This window comes from Elgaria multicarinata, chromosome 11 (assembly GCF_023053635.1).
Source record: "Elgaria multicarinata webbii isolate HBS135686 ecotype San Diego chromosome 11, rElgMul1.1.pri, whole genome shotgun sequence".
Lineage (NCBI taxonomy): Eukaryota > Metazoa > Chordata > Lepidosauria > Squamata > Anguidae > Elgaria > Elgaria multicarinata.
Window position 1 is genome coordinate 44,015,159 of NC_086181.1, and position 23,769 is coordinate 44,038,927.

Below are 23,769 nucleotides of genomic sequence, written 5' to 3' on the forward strand. Positions count from 1 at the left end.
TAGGACTTCCCCTTTAGCTATGTTTAAGGCATACAGGATGCAGTAGTACTCCCCCCCCAACAGAATGCATAATTGGCCTCTGGAACTCCTTGATACAGGACGTTGTGCAGTGTCCGTAGGAATGGCTTTTCAAGGCAAAAACAACCCAGCAGAGGCATTTGTGTGATGTCAACATCCCCCCACAAAAAGCATGTTCCTGCTGAGTCAGAACTGGTGTGCTTTATCAGAAATCACTCAACCTCCATTTCCTGCCAAGGGAGAGGCTGTTGACTCTTGCCAAAACAGGGCGGCTGGCACTGGATTGAGCTGTGCTCCTCCTCCAAGGCAGCTTCTGTGCCAAAGCCCTGAGAAATGGACCTTTACTGCTACACAAAATGCCCCTTTGCCAAACATAGACTACTGCCAGCAGCAAAAGTAGGGCAGGCACATGATGGAAGGGGCAGGGGCAGGGGTGATTTCCCTGGAAGACTGTGCTGGAGTGGTGAGTGAGTGATTAAGACAGAAGAGTCCTGGGTTCAAATCCCCACTACGCTGGGGCCAGTCATTTATCTCTCAGGCTGGCCTACATCATTATTACATTTATATCTTGCCTTTTTTCCTCCAAGGAACCCAAGGCAGTGTACATAATTAGGGTGACCCTATGAAAAGGAGGACAGGGCTCCTGTATCTTTAACAGTTGCATAGAAAAGGGAATTTCAGCAGGTGTCATTTGTGTGCATGTCACACCTGGTGAAATTTCCTCTTCATCTCAACAGTTAAAGCTGCAGGAGCTATACTGCAGCGATACTGTGACCAGATTTAAAAGAGGGCAGGGCACCTGCAGCTTTAACTGTTGTGATGAAGAGGGAATTTCACCAGGTTCTCCATATATACAAATGACACCTGCTGAAATTCCCTTTAGAATACAACTGTTAAAGATGCAGGAGCCCTGTCCTCCTTTTCATAGGGTCACCCTAACATAATCCTCCTCTCCATTTTATCCTCACAACAACAACCCTGTGAGGTAGGCTGGGCTGAGAATCTGTGACTGGCCCAAAGTCACCCAAGTGGGTTTCCACGGCCGGGTGGGGACTAGAACTCGCATCTCCGGACTCCCAGTCCAACATTTTAGCCATTACACCTTACAGGGCAGTTGTGTTGTAAGTTTGGAAACAAGCCTCCCCTGAGCTTAGGAGAAAAGTGGGATGTAGAAAATGTAAGTAATGCACAATAAACACGCTCACACCAGACCTCGTTCTCCAAAGCTTGTCCTGCACTTCCTTTTCCTCCCTCGAGCTGGGCTTCTGTGCAACAGGCGGAAATCCCACCGGCCAGACTTTCCCCAACCTGTGTTTTGCGGAGGCGAAGCTCGACCGGTGGAATGACTGCCCGGCCACGTCTTTCTGAGTAGCAGCGCCGCCTCTCTTTTGTCCTTTGCGAAGTGGGAAGTCCCAACCAGGCTGGCTGGCTTTCTTTTCTTTTAATTCCCCCCTTTCTTTCTCCTCCCCACCCCTTCTCCTTTCAGTTTCACTTTAATGCATGACTTGCTCGCTTCTCCCAGCCTCCCGCGCCGCTTTGGAACTCGTCTCCCAGGTTTTGGGGTTCGGCTGACCGGTGTTGCAACCTCGAAATCTTGACTCAGACTTCTGGCGGTGCAGGATTCAACACCATGGCTACTTTGGAAGTTTCCCCCGCGTGTGAAGCGAAGGTAAAGTATGTGGAGGGGGGGAGGCAGGGGGTGTCCATGTGACACCCCCACACACATACACGCACACCCCTAAATACAGCATTAGCAGCATCTTTGGGGGTTCCCTTATATGTGGGCATCTGTTAGAGAGAAACGAAAGCTGCGGAGCTTAGATGGTGGCGGTGGAGGGCTGCGCTTGAGTAAGCGTCTTGCAGAACTTCGATGGCTATTTTAAGATTAGGGTGACAGGCAGAAATCCAACCGGGTTCTCTCCTCTTTTCCATTTGGGGGGTCGTCTGCCGGGAAGCTTTACCTGTTGAATTACGGCAGCGTTCAACGCTCAAAGGTGCCCTTCCGGGGGAGCGACCATATTGAGATGGACGATTTGGAGAGGAGGAGGAGGAGGGGGTGGTGTACTGGGAAAGAATGGGCAGGCAGGGGAGGGATTTGGGGGTGCTAAGAATTGGACCCCGGTTTGGAAAGGAGAGGTCCTTTTAACCCCTCTTCCCTGAAGCGTGTGTAGGGATGCAAAGATGAAAGGAGACAGGCAGGTGGTCGGGTGGGTGCGTGGGGGGCACCCCAGGGAGTTGGCACCCTATTTTGAGTCTGTTCAAATCGCAGACCAAGCGGTACGGCGAACAGGTGCATGGTGGGATCGGGTGACATGGCGTGGCGCCCGGGTGTCCAATTATTGTCCTGCACTGTGCATTTCCCCACCAGCATCAGTAGTTTAATCTCTTTCTCTCTCTCTCTCTTGTGTTTTCCAGGTAAACTCCTTCAAGAAGGACCTCTGTGCCCAGGTGAGAGATGCTTGAAACCTCCTCACAAGCAGTTCTTGGGTTCAAAACAAGAGAATTCCTTCTTCTTAGCCCCAAAACACTCCAAGTTTTGACCCGGAGGTGGATCCTTTAATCCCCTCAAACAGAAAAAGGAGAAGGGAAAACAGGATTAAACTCACCAAAGCTCAGCCCTGAGACATAACTCCAGTATCTGTTTAATCCTCAAAATTAAAGGAAATTATTTCCTCTGAGCATGCACAGAGTGCATTTGCCCTAGCTCACCCACCCGCATTTGGGATTAAGAGAGAAGATTTTGAATTCATCGGGTGTAAATTCCCACCCAACCTGGCACTTTTTAAAAAATAAAAAATGGGAGAAGGGTTTTGGATGGTTACTCCTTGAATTTCCACTTAACCTCACAAGATCGAAGTCCCTTTTGAGTAAGTGAAGATCGATATTCATTATCCCGAACGTAAGCTTTTGTTGCCAGTAATTCTTTGGTGTCTCAGTTTTTTGACCGTTGTGAAAATGTGCATCCATTTCCCCTCCTTTCAATTTGCTAAAGTTTCATTTCCACTTTAGTTCAAATATTCCTCTTGTCACATTTTTCTCCCCATAACTCCCAAGGCTGAAGAGCTTGTCGCCCGCCGCTTTCCAGAAAAAATTGCAGAGCTGAACAATTTTCTGAAGGTAATAGTCTCTTGTCCGTGTGGGAATGGGGTGAGGTTATCTGGGGTGGGCCGGGAGGCAGCATTTATGCCTTTTAAGGAAAAAGAGAAAAACGGAAATTAGCATTGGTGAAGGAGGTTTATTTATTGCATTTATTTATTTATTGCATTTATATACTGCCCCATAGACAAAGCTCTCTGGGCGGTTGAGGTTGCATGTAAAACAAAGTGAATTGTTCTGGTCTATAAGAAAAACTCCAAAATCCAGGCAATCATTTTTATTAGTAACAACTGTTTTTTATCATCGTTTTAACTATTTTAATCCTGTTTTTATTATTGTTAGCCTTCTTGAGTGCCATTTCGTTTTGGGTGGAAAGGTGGGTTATAAATCAAATAAATAAATAAACAAATAAACAAACCAATTAAGCTCAAAATTGTGGTCAAGCTTTGGGGAACTGGATGGGAATTTTGGCATTATGGTTATGGTTTTAAAATCTGAAGGGCTTGGATTGGGAATACAGAGCGTAAAAAATAAAAAAAATAAATCCACAGCAGAATTGAGGTAACCGGGCTGGGATGTCTTTGGCACCGGGTTTAAATTTACTTTGGGTTGCAATCCTATACACACTTAACTGGAAGTAAGCCCCATGGAACTCAGGGGGACTTACTTCTGAGTAGGCATGTGTAGGCTTGAGCTGCTAGTCCTTAAAAAAAAAAGTGGGAGAGAAGCAAGAAGACGAAGGCCGTTTTGAGGCTGGGAACACTCCCCTGACAATAAATAGCAGCTTTGGAAAATGCTACCTCCTTTCAATTACAAATTCAAGCTCTATAATTCTGAAGAATTCAAATGCTTTTTTGGTGAAATGTACTGCGGACGTGAGAATGATTTTGCAGGAAAATCCATCCTTCAAGCTTCAGTACAGGATTTCAGTCTCACATAATGCACATGTACCCCTTGCCCCATTTTGCCAAATTTGAGGGTGTTTAGCTCAGAGCTACTGATGGCGATTTTGATTTGGTTGAGAGAGAGAGAGAGAGAGAGAGAGAGAGAGAGAGAGAGAGAGAGAGAGAGAGAGAGTCCTGCTTTTATGTCTGTGGACACACAAAGTGGCTTCCCATGTTAAAAGCCAAAGACAATGAAAACATAAATAAGGAAATGCCATTCTTGTAAAAATTAAGCAATTGTCAACAGCTGTATAGTCCTTATCCCAGAGCCAACAGCAGGGGTGGGCAACTTGAGGCCTTAATGTGACCCTCTGCCTAATTTCAAAAGCTATTTGCAAGAAATCAGACACACACACACACACATGGGTCTCTACAGGAAAGCAGTTGCTCACTCTGGGTTACAGTCTAGATCAGCATTCCCCAACCTGGTGCCCTCCAGATGTGTTGGACTACAATTCCCAGCATGCCCCAACTGGGAGTTGTAGTCCAAAACATCTGGAGGGCACTAGATTGGGGAAGGGTGATGTAAAAAGCACACACCAAGACTAGGGAATGATTTATTGCATGCTCACAGAAGTTTTCTGGTCCATTTCATGATGTTGTTAACAACCAAGACATCTCCCATCGAATCCTCCGAAAATCGCAGGATAAAAAGAATCACTTTTAAAGTAACAGCTGGTAAACTTCTGGATCTTGTCGCCCCTCTCCTGTGTAATTCAGCCCATAACAATTGTGCCAAAGAACCAAGAAGTACAAAGCCCCAGATAAACAATGCGATTTCCTTTAATGTAGAAATGCTCTAGGATGGAGTGGAGGTTAAGGGGGCAACAGTGAGAAGTTGGGAATAAAGGGTCTGTTTCTTCTCCTTTTTCTAGGCCCCCGAATTGAATGTCTCGGACCTAATTTCGCTCCGTGCTGAGTTAGACATCCCGGTGCCTGACCCTAAGAAAGACGAGGAGCGTCGCAAACAACGTGAAGTGAGTGGGGCAGGGTGTCATGGAAGGCCTGAACCCCCGAGGCCAAGAGGAAAGAGATCAGTTCCTGACAACATGCACACATTTTGGGCTATCGTCTTTTCTTGTGGTGGAGAATGGGCAGCTTAATTCACAAGTGCCTCTTGCAAACCGGCTGTGGCCTAGTCCTCCGCACTCCACGGCCTGCCTTTTCTCATCCACATACAGCTCTGTAGTTGGGCTTTCAGTGAACATACTTCTGTTGCATCCCAGGGGTTGCGTTCCCTTACCCCAGCCATCCCCAATCTGGCTCCCCCCAGAAGCGTTGGACTACAATTCCCATCACCCCAAGACCACGCCAGCTGGGAATGATGTTTGTTGTAGTAGAACCCATCTGGTCAGCACCAAGTTGGGAAAAGCTGCCGTCCCCTTTGCCTCCGTAGATGATTTTTTAATCCCTGCTGACATTTCCCTCATGACAACCCTGTGAGGAAGGCCAAAATGAGTCCCACTTTCCGCCGGGAGGTGGAAGAGGCCGCTCAAGGAGTCTGTGGCGGAGGTGTGACTTTCACGCTAGTTTCCAGCTCTTTTGCACAACTGTCCTAGTGGAAGACGAAGGAGGTGTCCCTCCTTTAATTCATACCGTCCTCTCTGCCTGCAGGGATAAAGGGAGGAGATTTTAAATCCCACATATCTCCCATGTTAATTAATGCTTTGTACTGAACGCTCCCTGTCCTACTGGGGAACGCCAAGCGCTGTGAGGTGTTATATTGCTTCCCTCACCCATACTTTCCCCCATCCAGTTCTTCCCAGCCTCTGACAGAAAGCCTAATTTTCATAGTTCTCCCTTCTGTCTAATTAGCTTTAATTAATACCTCCCTCGCCAGCCATGAAGTGTAAGAGAAGGTGCCCATTTTGTGCAGGCACTTAAACTGAGATTTAATGCCTTCTTAAGCCGTTGTCTTCTTTCAGGTGATGTGAGGGGGAGGCTAGGACATATTTCCGTGAGCCAGAAGTATATTTCTCCTCAGGCCAATTTTCACATTTCTTTCTGCCAACTGAGAAAACACACACACACACCCCAAAAACTGAGGAGAACTGGTTGGTGCCAGACATGAACTGGGCTGAGGGGCTCAGATCTTGCTGCTTATTATGGATAAACCACCATCATAGCAATTTTAGCAGCCACAAAAAAGGCCAGTGAGCCACATACGGCCATATGTGGCCCACCCTTGCCTTAGAAGATCTGTTTTTCTCAGCCTTCATTCCCCTGAGCTGTTCTGTTTTATAATAGTTCAGTTTTTTTGTGCCAACCTCCTTCAAAAGTGGCTTGCTTCTTCGGCAAAGTGGTGCATGAATGTTTACCGATGCTAGCCTTTTCTGTCTTTCTGTTTCCTTTTCATTATCGCATTCTCTTATTCCCGCTCCTGTTACGTAGAAAGAAGAGAAGGATTCCAAAAAAGAAGAGACAGATTCTAAGAAGAAAGAGGATGAGGATAAAGGTACTTAGGCATTTGTGAATTCTGGGAGACATTTGGAGGTCTTGCCCTACAAATGGGGAGCGAGAGGTGTTTCCCTCAAATTATATTACCTTCTTTGTCTGTGATCAGGAAAAGGGTCAAGATGCATCTCTTTAAAGTGTCCCTTTAAATTTTTCTTTTTAATGGTTCTTAATGTTGCTTTTATTATTTTATTATGTTTTTATTTGATTAGGGTTTTTTGCATTTTTTTGTGTACCGCCTTGGCGAGTTTCAGAAAGGCAATACATAAATATCTACATACCTCCATAGCAGTTAGAAAGCTGAAATGTGATACACAAATAGCCCAAGAGATACTGATAGGTGTAAAAAAGTCCCATTTTTTTCTAGTTAATGGTCAAAACCTGAGGTATGAGATTTACCTCATGGCACAGGTCAAAACCCGAGGTATGAAATTTACTTCATGATGGCGGTCAAAACCTGACATATGAAGTTTACCTCATAGCAGAGGGCAAAACCTGCAGGAGCCCTGCCCTCTTTTGTAGAGTAACCAGATTCAAAAGAGGGCAGGGCTCCTGCAGCTTTAACTGTTTTGATGATGAGAGAATTCACCAGGTGCTGCAGGCATACAAATGACACCTGCTGAAATTCCCTTTTCTATGCAACTGTTAAAGACGCAGGAGCCCAGTCCTCCTTTCCATAAGGTCACCCTAGTTTATAATATAAAATCATGATAAAATATAAGCCCACCAGCAAGTATCCTCTTGGTGAGGCTCCAAGATTTTGGTGTCTTAAATGTCCTCCACCTTTTCTAGCTCCGCCATGTGGCCCTGTTTGCCACAACGACAAAATCACGGTCCTGCTGAATCGTGTGAAGCCTGAGATCCAGGGCACGAAGGAGAAACTGAACGTGGTGAGTTGTTAAGAGAAAAGAGGTTGTACCCCGCTTGCTTTTTCACACATGTGCAAGCACGCGTGAAGAGATGCACTCTTCTCTTTCTCTAACTCCCCAGATCTCTCTGTGGTTACAACTCCTGGTGCCACGAATTGAAGACGGCAATAACTTTGGGGTTGCAGTCCAGGTGAGTTTCTACCTAACACAGCCACTTGCGCCTCACCCCACAAATAGCTCAACTGACCCAAATATATGGACCAGATCTTCATTTGAGTAAAGGTCCACCACCGCTCAGGCCTGGAACGGGTTTTTAGGGTCAGGCCTCAGCAGTGTACTCCCAGATGGTTAAGATACTTAAGCCATGACTAGACCAGGCCTATATCCCGGGATTGTCCTGGGATCATCCCTGTACCTCTAAATGACACACAAGGGATCCCTGGAGCAGGCAGGGACGACCCCTCCATTTGCCTGGGATCATCCTTAGGTCTAGCTAAGGCCTTAGTCTACCCAGAAAGCTGTCGTTCTATACACACGTAGCGCATGGAACATAGATCACTGGGAAAACCTGAAAGTCTTAAAGTGGGCCACAGAGCATGTGCAGAGTACATTGCTCTCCTCCTCCTTGAGTAACTGCACCTGGGATTAAGAACGGGCATCTGCTAACAGAGGCGTTGCTCAGATTTTAGCCCCAACACCTCTGTTCTGCAGTTCAACAGAGACTGACCCACAAATTTCCATTCCTTTCCCCGCTGACGCATGAAAGCCTTCTTGATTTGTAGCAGTCCCGCCCACTCTCTTTCTGTCTCTCACCTAGGAAAAAGTGTATGAGTTCCTGACCTCGTCTCGAACAAAGCTGGAAGCATTTCAAACTCAAATCTCCAAGTGAGTCCAAAATCAGACATGGGGAGCTGCCAGTCTTTTAGGTTTTGTATCTGTTTTTCTTCTCGTATTACAGCAAGAGGAAGATTTAGTGTTCGTGAAGTGCAAACACAAGAAAAAAAGTTCAAGAACTGCAAATGATATGTGAACTGCTTAGAGATTTTATTACGGGTTCTCCCTGTGCCAGCTCTGCCCAACTGTTTGCCCTCCAAATGTGTTGGACTACGACTCCCATCAACCCCATCCAGCATGGCCAATGCTCAGGAATGCTGGGAGTCGAAGGCCAAAAATCTGAAGATCTACTTTCTACCCAATCCTGCTGTAGGGTTGCTGTGAGTTTAATAATGGGCAGGAATTCAAATTTTTCTAACTTTGTTCCTGGCAGGGAGATGCAGTGATGGGGAAAGTTGCACCTATTGTATTTCTGCCTCTGTGCCTGAAAGCCGCGGGAGCCTTGCCAGAAAATGACGTGGCACCTTAGCTATTGTCACCAGCCATAAAATCCTGGCTTCATTGCCCAAGGAGGGGGAATCCAGAACTTTTAGCTAGGCTTTAAGGTGGCTTTTAAGCACTGAATTCATTTCAAAATGCTTGGGCATTTTGTATTTGATGTGTATTTGATGATGGCAGACAGCTGGTCTCCCAGGCCTCCATGTTGTCTGTTCTACAGCTGGAAGGCGCTCATAAGAAGAGCCCTGATGCTGGATCAGACCAAGGGGCCAACTAGTCCAGCGCTCTGTTCACACAGTGGCCAACCAGCTGTCAACTGGGAATCCACAAGCAGGACACGGGTGCAAAAGCACCCTCCCACCCATGTTCCTACAGGTGTATATAGACATGGTGCAACAGCACCCTCCGGCCCACATTTTCTCCACCTCCGCTGCCTGCTATCGTTCTCATTGGAGCCTGAGGCCTGAACCTTGAACCTTCTGCCCTATTTGCTCTGTGCTGCCTCCTGCTGTGAAACAAAGTTCTTCCAGACAAGCCCTGAAAGGCATCGGAGCATCCTGCACTGTTTACGGAGGGAAAGCAAAGGTTAACTAGAGCATTGCATCAGGGAGCCATAAACCTGGGAGGAGCAGAGACTCAGGCGGTGTGCTGCAGACGCCATTCCAAAGGCCCTCAATTGGTTTTCACTCACCTGCCGCCCTTCAGATGTGCTGAACTGCAACTCCAGTAATCCCCAGTGGAATGATGGGAATTATAGAACAGCATATCTGAAGGCTGCCCTAAATTGAAAAGGGTGTGGGTGTAGGTGTGAAAGCGAACACACCCAAAGAATCCACTTTTCAAAATGTAGGTTACAAGGATATTGTTAAGCCTTGCAAATTGAAAGCAAGCAAGCAAGCAAGAAGAAATGAAAAGCAAAAGAAATCCCTTGGATTTCTGGGGGAGGGCAGAAAAGGCAAGAATTAACTTGCAAGTTAATTCCGTCTCCTTTAAAGGTGTGTAGCAGGCACGGTTCCCCAGAGAGGAACTGGGGCCACGGAGGGGCCTAGCAGGGCCAGACAGACTGAGTGGGCCACTAGGGCAGCTTGCAGACTTGAGTTTTTGTGGCTGGAGGGAAGTTGGAAAATCAATGTAATACTTGGTAGATTAAGACTAACATTGGTGAGGCTTGGGTTCAAATTTCCTCTCCACAGCCATGGCGCTTACTCGGTGACCTTGGACTAGCTCGTCTCTCCCTCAGCATAACCTACCTCACAAGGTTGTTGTGAGAATAAATTATTGTTGGAAGGGAGAGAGCCACACAAACCACCCCAGTGGAAATGTGGGAATTATTTATCCATGTCCTGACTCTCAAGACTGTGTACAGTTTCCCCCTCCCTCTCATTTTATCCTCACAACACACACCTGTGAGGTAAATTAATCTCAGTGACAATGACTGACCCAAGGTCACTCACTCCCACTTTATGGCTGGAGTGAGGATCTGATCCCAGGACTTCGCACTTCTAGTTCAACAGTTGAACCTAGCCTTCCTCAGCCTGATATTCTTCCGACGTGTTGGACTACAACTCACATCAGTGATGGGCATTGATGTTATGATGGTCGCTGCAGTCCAACACGTATGGAAGGCACAAGGTGGGAGAACACCACTCTAACCACTACACTATGTTAGTTCTCGATCGTGAACAGAAAAATAAACAGCTGAAGGAATCTGCAGTGCCTCTCCTTCCCAAGTGACATTATCTTTTAACTCTGGCCAAACGAGTTGTTTTTAATGCTACCTGGTATCTTGATTTCCAACTTAATTAAATGTTGCTACCTGTCTGGTTCTCAACTAACTTAGCCAGTTCCCCCCCCCCTTTTCTTTTCACGGCCCGTCCTCTTTACGTCTCTGCCACTCAACAGCGAGGCTCAGTGGGATTGCGAAAATTCCTGGCAATAAACTCTCACTCCCAGTTCCTTTTGACGTGACTGAACCACATAATGCACACAATCTCTCTCTCTCACGTCATTGAGGCTGGGTTGTCTCCCAACCCAGAGAAACGGTCTTCATCCTTTTTAAAGGTGTATAAGACCCATCAGGTTTTTTGTTTTGTTTTTAAACACCCTGCTACAGAAAACTGCGCAATGAATTGCTGCTGTCCATGACTTTGCACTTCACTTTCTGCGAGCATTTTCCTTTTTTTAAAGTGTGTATCTTCATTGCAAGTAAACCACCCAGAGAGCTTTGGCTATGAGGCGGAATATAAATGTAATAATAAAAACATTAAGTGGGTCTTGTTTGTAAAGGAGTTGGCTAAGACCAAAACCCAAGTCTACTTCTAGCCATGGACATGCCTTTCCTTCTTTTTTAGTGGACTCTTTATTTATTTATTTATTTATTAAAAGTGCTATTGAATTGCACTTCTGCTGCAAATACTTTAATTTCGTCTGCTGATTTCGCTTACCAGAATCTAAATGCATTTCTTTTGCCATCTAGAGGCAAAGTTCCTTTCCTTTCCAGCAAACTACATCACTTATTATTATTATTATTATTATTATTATTATTATTATTATTATTATTATCATTTGTATACTTCCCCATAGCCGAGGCTCTCTGGGCGGTTTACATAGGATAAAAAACACTTAAAAACAATATACAGAAATTTAAAATCACATCCAGTATATGGTCTTCCTCCGAGAGTCCCATTTTGTATTCTCTCCACCTGAAACGTGGTGGGGGAGGGGGCTATTTAAAGTCCGGTGTGCATTAAAGGTTGTAAATACTAATAGCAAACACAGTTTTCTGAATAGCAGCAGGAAGGTTTGCAGGAGAAAAAATACTAGGGGAAAAGCCCTAATGGGAGTGGGGGAATGACCCCCCAAACAGCCCACTCAGGACTGAGCAGAATGCTGGTTCTCTCTTGGAGCGGGGGCAGGAATGGAAAATTGGGGAGGGAAGATAGAATGGAGCATTCTGGGAAAAGCCATGAGTTGTTGGACAACTTGGAACAGGGCCATTCCATGCTACAAGACACACACACCCTTATTATTATTTTTATTGAGTAGTTTGTTCTTTCTGACTATCATTTGCAACACTGGTCCTTTAAATAACTTTATTTCACTGACTGGGGGATGCAGGGAGTTGAGGTTCGAAACATCTGGAGAACACCAGGTAGGGAATGTTTGCAATTGGAATCAGAAACCCTTTGCTGATGTGCTGCAAATTATCCAGTAGACCCCAAGCTACAATTTCCCCACCAGTGCAGTCCAGAACTGAACACAGGACCACAAATGAGACCTCAAGAAACCATAGAAGGGTTCTGTATAGCGTGTCAAATGCCTCAAAGTTGAAAGGTGACAATCGTGTGTATCAGCTCCATCTGTTCTTTTTCTCATGTTTGTTCCCCAGGTATTATTCCGAACGCGGGGATGCAGTGTCAAAAGCGGCGAAGAGTCCACACGTGGTAAGTTCCATCCCAGTTCAGTCCTGTGGCAGCAGCAGGAATCGCTCACGGCTTATGTGAATTTCTCCATTACCCCTTTCCCCCCTTCTCTATCGTTTGCAGGGAGACTACCGCCAACTCGTACACGAAATTGACGAGGCGGAGTACGCCGAAATCCGATTCATGGTCCACGAACTTAGGAACATTTACGTGAGTCGTTGTGGCATGGAGGCTAGGGAGGGGCTGAGGACTATGGGAATCGTAGCCCCACACATCTGGAGGGCACTCGATTAGGGAAGGCTGCCCTAGAGACTGTGCTGAAGTTTGGGTGCCTCAGGTAGCAACCTAATCCATTTTATGCACCTCTTTGGGTGAAGTAGCCCTATCCCTAATGGGAAGGTTCCTATACTGTCAGGAGCTGCTTTATAAGAACATCAGAAGAGCCCTGATGCTGGATCAGACCAAGGGTCCACCTAGTCCAGCACTTTGTTCACACAGTGGCCAACCAGCCATCGGCCAGGGACCAACAAGCAGGACATGGTGCAACAGCACCCTCCCACCCATGTTATCTGTGCAGCTGCCTTTCAGGGTGTACCACTAAAATGCAGTTAGCATTTTCTCAATGGAGTACCACAGGTACTGACCCAGTTCTGCCCACTGAGGCTGGCCATTGGATCCTCCTAGACAGGGAGGAGTATAACAGGGCTTCCCTGTTGAGCTTTTCTTGTGCAACAAGGCCCTGATCTCCCTCACATCCTTGTTTATTTTCTGGTTCTCGTTTGCCTCTTGCATTTATGACCTGGTTCCACCTTGCTCTCTGCCCTGACTCCTGGCTGAAGAACATCAGAAGAGCCCTGATGCTGGATCAGACCAAGGGTCCATCTAGTCCAGCATTCTGTTCACACAGTGGCCAGCCAGCTGTCGGCCAGGAACCCGCAAGCAGGACACGGGTGCAACAGCACCCTCCCGTCAGCTTCTGTCATGCTTCCTGGCTCCTTTCAGGGCTCGGCCCTGACACACCTCTCTCTTTTTGCACTCCTTAGGCTGTAGTCTATGACGTCGTCCTGAAGAACTTTGAGAAGATTAAGAAGCCCCGAGATGAAAACAAGGGAATGATCTATTAAGTGAAACCTCGTGGATCAGGGTTGAAGAAAGAGCCTCCTCTCTCAAGTGCTGGGATATCCTGCCTCCTCCTCCTCCTCCTCCTCCTCCTCGTGACAATCAGTTCCATCCCCCCTCCCCCACATTTGAAATAAAGAGATTTAAAAATTTGACAAGAGTTTAAAATTTAATTAACGAAACGAAACTGAATGCAAGGAAAACTTTGAATTGCAATCTCTTACAAACTGCAGGATTTATAAACAAAAAAAATTCCAATTTTGTATTGAGAAGAATCCATTATATAGATTTTTTTTTTAAAAAAAATGATCCGTTGAGCAAAACATTGGTTTGGTGGGTCCTTTTTGTGTGTGTGCAAAGAACGACGGCTATTTTGGGCAAGTCTTTTTCTGGGGGAAGAAAAGGAATAAGAAGTCATCAGCTACAAATCCACAGTTTCTTCAGTCACCCTAAACTATGGGCTGGATGGGGAGCAGCTGACCAGTTCAAATGATGCTCCGTCCTTCTCCTTGCCCTTTCAGGCTGCTGAGGACCGATTCTATTCCCTCACGCATTGCCATTGGCCACTGAAACCAACTGGGCGATTTCTGTGTTCAGCTGCTGATTGGTCCAGTCCTCTCGGATGTCATCCAGGTGGTCATCAAAGTCAACCAACTGGGAGTAAGCTTTGGCTTCTAGGAGGGACTTGCAGATCTGGCGAGAGGATTCCCAGTCACTCCACATGACCCTGAAACAGACCAAAGGGATGTTTGAGTTGTGCAGGTTAAATAGGCACCGACCCTTCTCCCTCACTGCCATCAGCTGTTTAGCCCAGATTAGAACCCATACGTTCTTGTGGACCAGCCTTCCTCAACCTGGGGCGCTACAGATGTGTTGGACTGCATCTCCCAGAATGCCCCAGCTGGGGCATTCTGGGAGTTGTAGTCCAACACATCTGGAGCGCCCCAGGTTGAGGAAGGCTGTTGTGGACAGTCTGGGGAGCGATGGGTTCAGCTCCAACTCTGCCAAGGACTCCTTCTATAGCCTTGGGCATGTCACTGTCTCTGGGGCTCATTCCCAAGCTGTAACATAGAAATAATAGCAACCTACCTCTCCAGCTTGTTTTGCAAAGGCAAACACAATTAAAGTTTGTAAGTAAGTGCTATACAAACTGCAGGTCGCAGTAACTCACAGGTTCTTGTCTTTGGGGACCCACTGGCGATCTTTCTGCTCCAACACAGTTATTGGAGGGAGCCGGGGATTTATCGTGAACTTGCGGTTATCCAACTGGGGAAGAGATCAGAGAGTGGGGAAAGCAATGAGATGCCTTCGTTTTGGGGAGGGAGACCTCTTTGCCTTGCCCCTAAACTTCCCCCAAAGTAGCACGGTGGCAAGAAGCAGGGTGTGGAAAGGACGTCCACAGAAACAGGCAGAGTCAGAAGGTTGTACAGTCACAACTAGGAGAGGACGTGGCTCAGGCTCGCAGAAGTGCCACGTTTCTGATTGCATCCGATTTTTTATTTAATTTATTTATTTATATACCGCCCCATAGCCGAAGCTCTCTGGGCGGTTTACAAAAGTTAAAAACAGTGAACATTAAAAAAGTATACAAAATTTAAAACCATCAAAAAGATAAAAACAACAGTATAAAAACAACAGTATCCATTTAAACAACAAATAAACTTCGCATAGGTTGTTAAATGCTGTTAAAAGCCTGGGAGAAGAGAAAAGTCTTGACCTGGCGCCGAAAAGATAACAATTTTAAATGGATAGTGTCTGTTTTTGTATGTATTTTATGGTTTTACATTTTGTAGATTACTTTTTAATGTTCACTCTTTTTAACTTTTGTAAACTGCCCAGAGAGCTTCAGCTATGGGGCAGTACATAAATGTAATAAATCATCGTTGTCATCATCTAAGGCAGCCTTCCTCAACCTGGGGTGCTCCAGATGTGTTGGACTGCATCTCCCAGAATGCCCCAGCCAGCTGGCTGGGGCATTCTGGGAGTTGTAGTCCAACACATCTGGAGCGCCCCAGGTTGGGGAAGGCTGATCTAAGGGACCAGGGAAGAAAATTCTACAAGAGATGCTGTTTTCATTTTATCCTCAGCAGGGGTGCAGAAAATCCAGCCCACAGGACACACCAGTCCGGCCTGCTGGGCCTCGGGGTTCCTTCAGGGGGATTATGCTCCAAGACCTGCCTCCTGGAGAAATTCCCTCGGAGGGCATCCTCCCCCTCTGTTTCCTTTGATCTGAGATCACAGCTAACCAGGGGATACAGGGCAGCAGAACCTGCCCCGTCCTGCTAGGAAGAGGCACGGAGATAGCAGCAGGAATGAGGACCTATCTCCAGTCCCAGATGTGGGGCTGCTGGGCCCCTTTCTCTGGGAGTTCCGCACCTTCTACTACAAAGAAAAATGAGTGACGTCAGGGGTCTTGACATCATCCAGCCTGCAGTGGGAGGCAATCCGAAACACACACACCCCACACACACTTTTTAAATAGTCCTGCAGCCCTGGTTTACAGGCATCTGTTGGCAGACGGGCTCTAAATTTGTTCAAAAGGTAGGTGCTGCTGTAATTGATCAGTGTTGCATGATCTGGAGTGTGCACCCCAAAGAGATGTTTATAGCTGAAAGAAAACATGTTGAATATAAAAGGAGCAAAATGGAAGTTCTTCACCCAACTGCCACCAGCACATCCTTCCATCAAGAGTGCAAGAGTTTAAGGTCACTTCCTTAAAAGAGATCTGGCAACTATGAACCCTAATTCCTCCAACATACAAGTACAGGTTCCCCCTACCTAATCCAGCCCAAACGCTCGGCTCTCACCATGATAAGCACGGCATCATCATACAGCTCAGCGATGCGTCCGGCTGTCTTTAGTGCAAGAGGGGGAGGGCTGCAAGGAACAGACAAAGGATGGAGTAAGGGTCAACTCTGGGGTGGGGTGGGGTGGAGGAAGGAGATCTGCCCCTTAGCCCACCCCACCCCACTCCTGCAATTCACCTTTTGTCGTCGACTCCAGAATTGGCCTGGTAATAGCCAGCAAGGAGCAAATCTGATGCTGCACTCCAGATGTCAACCTGCAAAGATGGATACATTTTAGTGTTGGCAACCACTTAAAAGAATCTTCCTGAGATTAAATAAAATAAACAAGTTGAACTCAGCAAATTGCTGGAGAGGTTGTCAAAAAAAAGGAACGTATTTACATATGTGGTGGGAATGTGAATTTGTACCAAAATTGTGGGAAATGGTATTTAATGAGATAAAAGAAATTTTAGGAATGAAGATCGAAGAGACACCTATAGTGGCATTGTTATCATTATGTGGAGAATTAAATTGTAGCAAAGAGACAAAAGAATTGACAACGAATTTGTTAACAGCAGCAAGGTTAACAATATCTAGGAATTGGAAGGTTCAAGGGGATTATCATATAGAAGATTGATATAAAGAGATATGGGATATTGCTATTAATGATAAATTAACATGTAATATAAAAATGAGACAAGGAATGATAAAAACGAACGATTTTGAGGGAATATGGAAACAGTTCCTAGAATTTGTCTTATCTAAGGGGAGTGGGAAAACACCTCCAGAAGAAACAATGAGATTTTGGAAACAGGAATAAGATTCCGTGGTAGAGGGTGCACTTTTATGTTAAGTATGATTATGTTAACAGATTAAGTTAGAAAATATGTTATCAAAGGTTATCTAACAATTTATGTATTATGTTGTTTTTTATTGTATTGATGTATGTTGAAGTATTTAATAATAATAATAATAATAATAATAATAATAATAATAATAATAATAATAGAATCTTCCCGGTGCCTTGCTCAGAAGTAGTTAACAGATCACGCTTAATCGATGTACCTGAGGGAACTGCACTGGCTGTCTATTCGCTACCGGGCCGGGTTTAAGGTTCTGGTACTTGGGTACAAAGTCCTAAACAACTTGGGGCCAAGACACCTGAGAGAGCGCCTTCTCCCTTACCAACTTGCCCAGTCCTGAGGTCATCAGAGGGCCTGCTCCTGGTGGTTCCACATGGACCTATGGCCTGGCTGAAGTCCACCAGGAGAAGAGCCTTAAGTGTGGTGGCCCCTTTCCTATGGAATGCCCTGCCTTTGGAAGTCAAGTAGGGGTCAACACAGTTTTGTTTACAGCGCCGCCTAAAAGCAGCTCTTTTTCATAATAATAATAATTATAATAATATTATTTGTTACCCGCCTCTCCTTCTGGATCGAGGCAGGGTACAACACAAATGCAAACACCACAAAATACATATAACTAATTAAAACATTTTAAACTAATACATTATTAAAAGCAACACATTATTAAAAAGGCATCTTAAAATTCAACTGGGTAGGCCTGCCGGAAGAGATCAGTGTTTATGGTTTTCTTAAATTCTTGACGAATCTCTCCCGGAAAGCCACTTCACAAACTGGGAGCGGCAGAAGAAAAGGTCCTCTGGGTAATAGGTGTCAGCCTTGTTTTTGTTGGCTGAAGGAAGTTCTTCCCAGAGGACCTGAGTGTGTGGGGCGGATTGTACGGGAGAAGGTGAACCCACAGGTAGCCTGGACCCAAACCATGTAGGGCTTTAAAGGTGATAACCAACACTTTATACTTCGCCCCGAAACTAATTGGCAGCCAGTGAAGAGGTTTTAAAACTGGTTTAATGTGGTCACCCCTAGGTGTACCAGTGACCAGCCTTCCTTGATTGACCAGCTTCTCACTCTGTTTTTAAAGACTAATTTTAATATATTTTATTCTTTTTATCCTCTGTTCATTTTATCTCTTGTTGCTCACAGGCCCAGAATCTGTCCAGATGTGCAGCGGTATACAGATGTAATAAGTAAATAAATAACTTGGGGATCTGGGTGGAAATCCCATAGTATCTCCTAAAGTGCAAGACAAACCTTTGCTTCTAACAAAGCTTTCGTAGTCAAACCACTTTAATATTTTCTTTTTCACCTAACCGAGGACTAGTTCTCATTACAGTAACGTATCAGAGCCACGATGGCTATTTAAAAATAAATAAATGAGACAGCCCCAGAGGTCTGCAGTAGTTAGGATTAAAAGTTGTTCATCCTGAAAGGAAAACTGGAAAGAAAAAGGTAAAGATTCAAGATTCCCAAATCTCAGAGGTTTACACTTCTGGTCATCCCTGCCAGTCAATGTCGTTTTTAACTGGTTGGGGGATTATGGGAGTTGTAGTCCAAAGCATCTGGAGGGCCCCAGGTTGGGGAAGGCTGGGCTATGCATTTGGCTGATTGCACGACTGATGGTTATAATCAGTCAAGGCATTTATTGGGGAAAGTGGCAGTCTGGTCCCCACAGACCTCAACATGCACTCTGCTAGCTGCATAACTTCACACACACATCCAACCCACCCCCAGTGGATACCTGGTTCAGGGCCACCTCCAGCATGACAGTGAGCGACAGGTTGGTGTGGAAGAGAGGGATGCAGTCCGTAACGCAGAGGCATTCTGGCTGCCCGGCCGTCGTCGGATGCCTTTGAGCCAAGAGCAGCCCGTTCACTGCCGCGTGGGGGTAACGTGCAGCGTGGAGGCACATCTTGACAAACGCCCGGGCCGAGATCTCCACTTCACCCATCCTGCCAAGAAACGGAGGACCACCACTGATGCTCCCTCTCACACACGAACTGCCCACCCACTGTCCTTGCCGTCGCCACGTCTATGTCCCTGCTAATGGCCTCCCCCCACCTTATCTCCTGAGCTGACCCTGCCAGTGCCCGTCCCTTCCTTTTTGTTTTCAGATCCCAAATCTCCCATCTATGCCCACTGCTGCCCTCTAAACACCCAGTATCCCTGCTCCACTCAATATCTCTCCCGTTCAGGTGAACAAAACTTCTGTACCGTTAAAAACAACTGGGTGGAAGTCAAAGGACTTTCTGGCAAGTGCAGAGGAAGGGAGCAAAGATAAATTAATTAATTACTACTACTTCCACTACTACTACTACTATTGTTAATTACATTTCTGAACTGCCCCATAGCCACTTTGGGCAGTTTACAAAAATGAAAACAATATGCAAAATTTAAAACATAAAAAAACCCACCACACATCAGACAGTATCCACAGAGACAACATTCATCTAAAAACAACTCTGAGCAATTAACCAAACTGTAAAAACAACTCTGGGGTCAATTAAAAGTTATCTCCTGCTCCTAAATCCCTGTGAAAAGAGAAAGGTGCTGAAATAATAGCAATGTTGGTGCAAGGCGGGCCTTGTCAGAGAGCTCATTCCATAATTGGGGGAGTGGGGCACCACCAAAGCTCCCTCTGATACACGTGGCTTACACCAGGGCTGAGCAGAAGGTAGATCTCCAGATGCTCTGGCCTTCAACTCCCATAATTCCCTGTGAGCATGGTCAGGAATGCTTGGAGTTAGCCCAAAACATCTGGAGATCTGCCTTCTTCCCATCCCTGGCTTAGAGGGACTTCTCCCCAGGAAGGGAAGGAGCCCAGGGGTAGAGCCCGTGTCTTGCATGCAGAAGGGCCCAGGTTCAATCCTTGGCTTCTCCAGGAAAGGCAGGGGGAAAACTCCTGCCTGAAACCCTGAAGAGCCCCTGCTGCCAGTCAGTGTCGACAACACTGGGATAGCTGGACCCAGACTCTAACTCAGGATAAGGCAGCTTCCTACTTTCCCCAACCTGGTGCCCTCCAGCTGTGTTCAACGCCCAGCTTCCCCCCAGGTGGCCTGAGCCTCTCGAAGCAGACAACCTCATCGTTCTAGGCTGCCCCACAAACCCTCACTCCCACCCCACCCCCACCCCACCACGGGAAGCCTGCCCCACTCCTCCAGAGCTGCCCCTCTTGCTACAAAGAGGGATGGGGGGAGGGAATAAGGGGATTATGGGAGTTGTAGTCCAACACATGTAATCCAAACCAGGCTTCCTCAACGCGGCGCCCTCCAGATGCGTTGGACTACAACACCCATAATGGCTGGGGATTATGGGTGCTGTAGTCCAACACGTTGAGGAGGTCTGCTGTACCCCAGCCCCACTCACTGCCCCCTCCAGCTTCCTCAACACGCATTCACCCACCTTTGCATTCCTGCCGGCTAGTCGCTGCTCGAAGTCCCCCTACTGCAGCCCCCTCGCTTTCCAGCTTAAGATCCCTGATTGGCTAGCTAAAAGCCAATCCCAGCGCACTTTTCCCCCCTCAGCGTCCACTTCTGTCTCTCTCATTGGCCACACCAGGTAGCCATCCCGCACTCTGATTGGTTGGGTTTTTTTATTTCATCTTATCCAAGACTCCTCCCATTTTGCGTTCTTTTATGTTCCGCTGTGACCTCATCAGACTTCCTTTTGCCATAGAGACGCGTCCTTAGACCCACTTCCGGTCTCAAATTGATCTCTTTCTCCCATAGAGGCAGGAAAATGCTGTGGTTTTTCCACTCGTAACTTCTAATATAGAGGGGCCTCCAAACATAGAGATGATGCGGCCTAGAGTGTCACCACTCCACGCCCATAGAGACGCATGACTAAGGGCGGTTCTCAACGTTTACCGGTGCTGTGTCATTCTAGCCTCTTCCTTTCTTCTTCTCCCGCCCAGAATCATAGAATAGCATCCTAGAGCGGCTCCACAGGCTCCAAACCCGGAAGTGAGACTTAAAAATAAAATTCTCTTTTGTGGCCCTCCAGGGTGGTGGTGGTGGTGGTTTGGCCTACAACTCCCATCAGCACTCATCATGGGCTATGCTGGCTAGTGCTCATGGGAGTTGTAGGCCAACAAAATCTAGAGGGTTACAAGTTTCCCACTCCCTTCCCCTAAGTATAAAATATCAAGGGGGGACGGGTCACAAATAGGGTTGCCACCTTCCCCACCCTATGCTTGTAACTGTCCCACCGCAGGAAGAAATTCATCAGGTGTAGCTTTCCTTACTCCTATACCAGGAAAAGCTGCACCTGTTGAGTTTCATGTACTGTTGGCTAGGGTGACCATATGGAAAGGAGGACAGGGCTCCTGTATCTTTAACAGTTGTATAGAAAAGGGAATTTCAGCAGGTGTCATCTGTATGCATGCAGTACCTCGTGAAATTCCCTCTTCGTCACAACAGTTAAAGCTGCAGGAGCTGTATTAGAGTGACCAGATACAAAAGCGGGCAGGGCTTCTGCAACTTTAACTGTTGTGATGAAGAGGGAATTTCACCTGGTACTACATGCAAAGATCACCTGCTGAAATTCCCTTTTCTATACCATTGTTAAAGATACAGGAGCCCTGTCCTCCTTTTCATACATAGGGTCACCCTACTGTTGGCCATTTGCCTGACCAAAGGCTCATCTTAACACAAAGGGAAGTCAGCAGGCTGCACTGGTGTAGCCTAGGAGTGTGAGCAGACACGGGTTGAGGTTTAAATTTTGCAGTGTGGAGAAAGATTTCCCCCCTCACTCACAATGCCAGAGCCCAAAGGGGGGGGTCATCTCATGAAGCTGAGTGGCAAGAGCTTCACAGCAGGTAAAAGGAGGCATTTCTTTACAGAGTGAATAGCTGGAGTATGGAATTCGCTACCACAAGATGTGGTGACGGCCAACAATGTGGATGGCTTTAAAGGGGTGGGTGGGTTAGACGCATTCAAAGACGGTAAGGCTAACACCGGCTACTAATCACGATTATTATATATTGCCTCCAGAATCGGAGGCGGTATGGCTCTCAATACCAGCTGCTGGAAAACATGAATGGGAGGGTGCAATTGAGCTTACGTCCTCATTGTGGGCATCTGATTGGGCAATGTAGGAAACCAGATACTGGACTAGATTGGCTTTTGGGCTGATCTATCAGGACTCTTCTTACATTCACTCAGCCGTGATGTTCATTGGGCATCTTGGACCTTATCTACACCATGCAGGATATTGCACTACGAAAGCAGTATATAAAAGGCAGGAGCCACACCAAGCAGGATATACAGGTATGAAAGTGTTATATGGTATATGTCAATGGGCCCCAACAGTTGTCAGTGCACTTCAATACCACAATAAAGCAGTAGCGTGGCTCCTGCCTTTCATATACCACTTTCATACTGGAATATCCTGCTTGGTGTAGATGAGGCCTTGGTATAATCCACCTATGAGGGTTATTGTGAGGATAAAATGAATGGGGGTGGGTGGGTGAAATCATGTTCTTCGCTTTGAATTACTTGGAGCAATGGCAAGATGTGGATGCACACGGAATACCAAAGCTGAGTTGTGCCCCCCCCCCTCACAGATGACATGGTTACAGTACCCCTTCTTTTCCTTTTCTCCTTTTACTCACCCTGCTCCCATGCTTTTAAAAGTAGCCTAGCCATATAGAAATTTAGCAGGAGAAGCTTTTTGGGGGCATGAGGATAAAAAGATGGGGAAAACTTGCTAAGACAGGGTCTTTAACACCCCCACCCTGCCCTAAGTTGTTTTCCTAATCTAAACCACTCACTCTTAATGCTTTTAGCCCTAGTGGGGGGCGGGGAACAAGCCTGATACAGTTATTCCAACCCTAACGGGCAACTGTGACAACAGTGGGAGCACTTGGACTGGGAAAACAGCATGGGTGGAGGGGTTAAATATCCCCTTAGAATTGCTGTTGTGATCAGAATTGGAGACCCCAGTGGGTGCTTCAAAGTAAACCTGGGCCAAAGTTAATCGATCATGCAATGACTGATTTGCCCCTATGGGCAGCGATCCCATTCATGTTTAGACAGAAAAAAGCCCTGTAGGCCTTTTTGTCTAAACATTCATAGGATTGTGCCCTTAGTCAATTTCAGGATCAAAATCATAGGATAGTAGAGTTGGAAGGGGCCTACAAGGCCATCGAGTCCAACCCCCTGCTCAATGCAGGAATCCGCCTTAAAGTATACCTGACCAGATGGCTGTCCAGCTGCCTCTTAAATGCATCTAGTGTGGGAGAGCCCACAACCTCCCTAGGTCATTGGTTCCATTTTCGTACTGCTCTAACAGTCAGGATGTTTTTCCTGATGTCCAGCCAGAACCTGGCTACCTGGAACTTGAGCCCATTATTCTGTGTACTGCACTTCGGGATGGTCGAGATCTTGGCCCTCCTCTGTGTGACAACCTTTAAGTATTTAAAGTGCTCTCATGTCTCCCCTCAATCTTCTCTTCTCCAGGCTAAACATGCCCAGTTCTTTCAGTCTCTCCTCATAGGGCTTTGTTTCCAGAAGATCATTTTCATATTTAAGGCAGATATGCCCAAGTGAACCATCACCTCTATTGGTCCGAAAGAAGAAGCAGACAGCAAGTGGGAAAAGACTTCTTTTTTATTATTATTATTATTATTAGACCAACTAGCCCTTTTTCTAAGTATCACAAGGTTCCAAATGGCACATCCTCCATCAGGCCCAGAAATTCAATGCGCAACAATTAAAACAACCTTGTTTCAAATTTCAGCTACCAGGTTCTTTGATGGTGTGAGCTAATTTTTAGACCAAACGGAGGATGGAATAGACTACACTTGTTTGATTACAATGAGAGAAACATTCAGGTATAAGTTTCACAGTAGTTCTAGCGTCAAAGCATTTTTTAAA

General features: G+C 46.3%; 2 protein-coding genes across 3 annotated transcripts in view; one reads left to right on the plus strand and one right to left on the minus strand.

The window, feature by feature from the left end:
• The window catches only part of EMC9 (ER membrane protein complex subunit 9), a 106,637-nt gene extending 86,132 nt beyond the window's left edge, over nucleotides 1-20,505 (minus strand). Inside the window, exons 1-6 of one of the 2 annotated variants that reach the window (XM_063137967.1) lie at nucleotides 20,297-20,505; nucleotides 18,636-18,846; nucleotides 16,239-16,315; nucleotides 16,062-16,131; nucleotides 14,426-14,520; nucleotides 13,788-13,981 (exon numbers count right to left, since the gene is read on the minus strand). In XM_063137967.1, coding sequence (XP_062994037.1) covers nucleotides 13,801-13,981; nucleotides 14,426-14,520; nucleotides 16,062-16,131; nucleotides 16,239-16,315; nucleotides 18,636-18,846; nucleotides 20,297-20,304 — 642 coding nt within the window. In that variant the 5' untranslated portion in view covers nucleotides 20,305-20,505 and the 3' untranslated portion in view covers nucleotides 13,788-13,800. Of the gene's footprint in view, nucleotides 1-13,404; nucleotides 13,982-14,425; nucleotides 14,521-16,061; nucleotides 16,132-16,238; nucleotides 16,316-18,635; nucleotides 18,847-20,296 lie in introns of those variants that run through there. The other variant, XM_063137966.1, reaches the window with a different exon arrangement.
• PSME1 (proteasome activator subunit 1) lies at nucleotides 1,496-13,412 on the plus strand. The gene is made up of 11 exons (XM_063137965.1): nucleotides 1,496-1,687; nucleotides 2,434-2,466; nucleotides 3,073-3,135; nucleotides 4,934-5,035; nucleotides 6,450-6,513; nucleotides 7,305-7,402; nucleotides 7,503-7,571; nucleotides 8,199-8,266; nucleotides 12,102-12,156; nucleotides 12,259-12,345; nucleotides 13,179-13,412. Exons 1-11 carry the CDS (start codon nucleotides 1,649-1,651, stop codon nucleotides 13,257-13,259), a joined length of 759 nt encoding a protein of 252 aa, XP_062994035.1. The 5' UTR covers nucleotides 1,496-1,648; the 3' UTR covers nucleotides 13,260-13,412.
• Nucleotides 20,506-23,769: the final 3,264 nt, after the last annotated feature.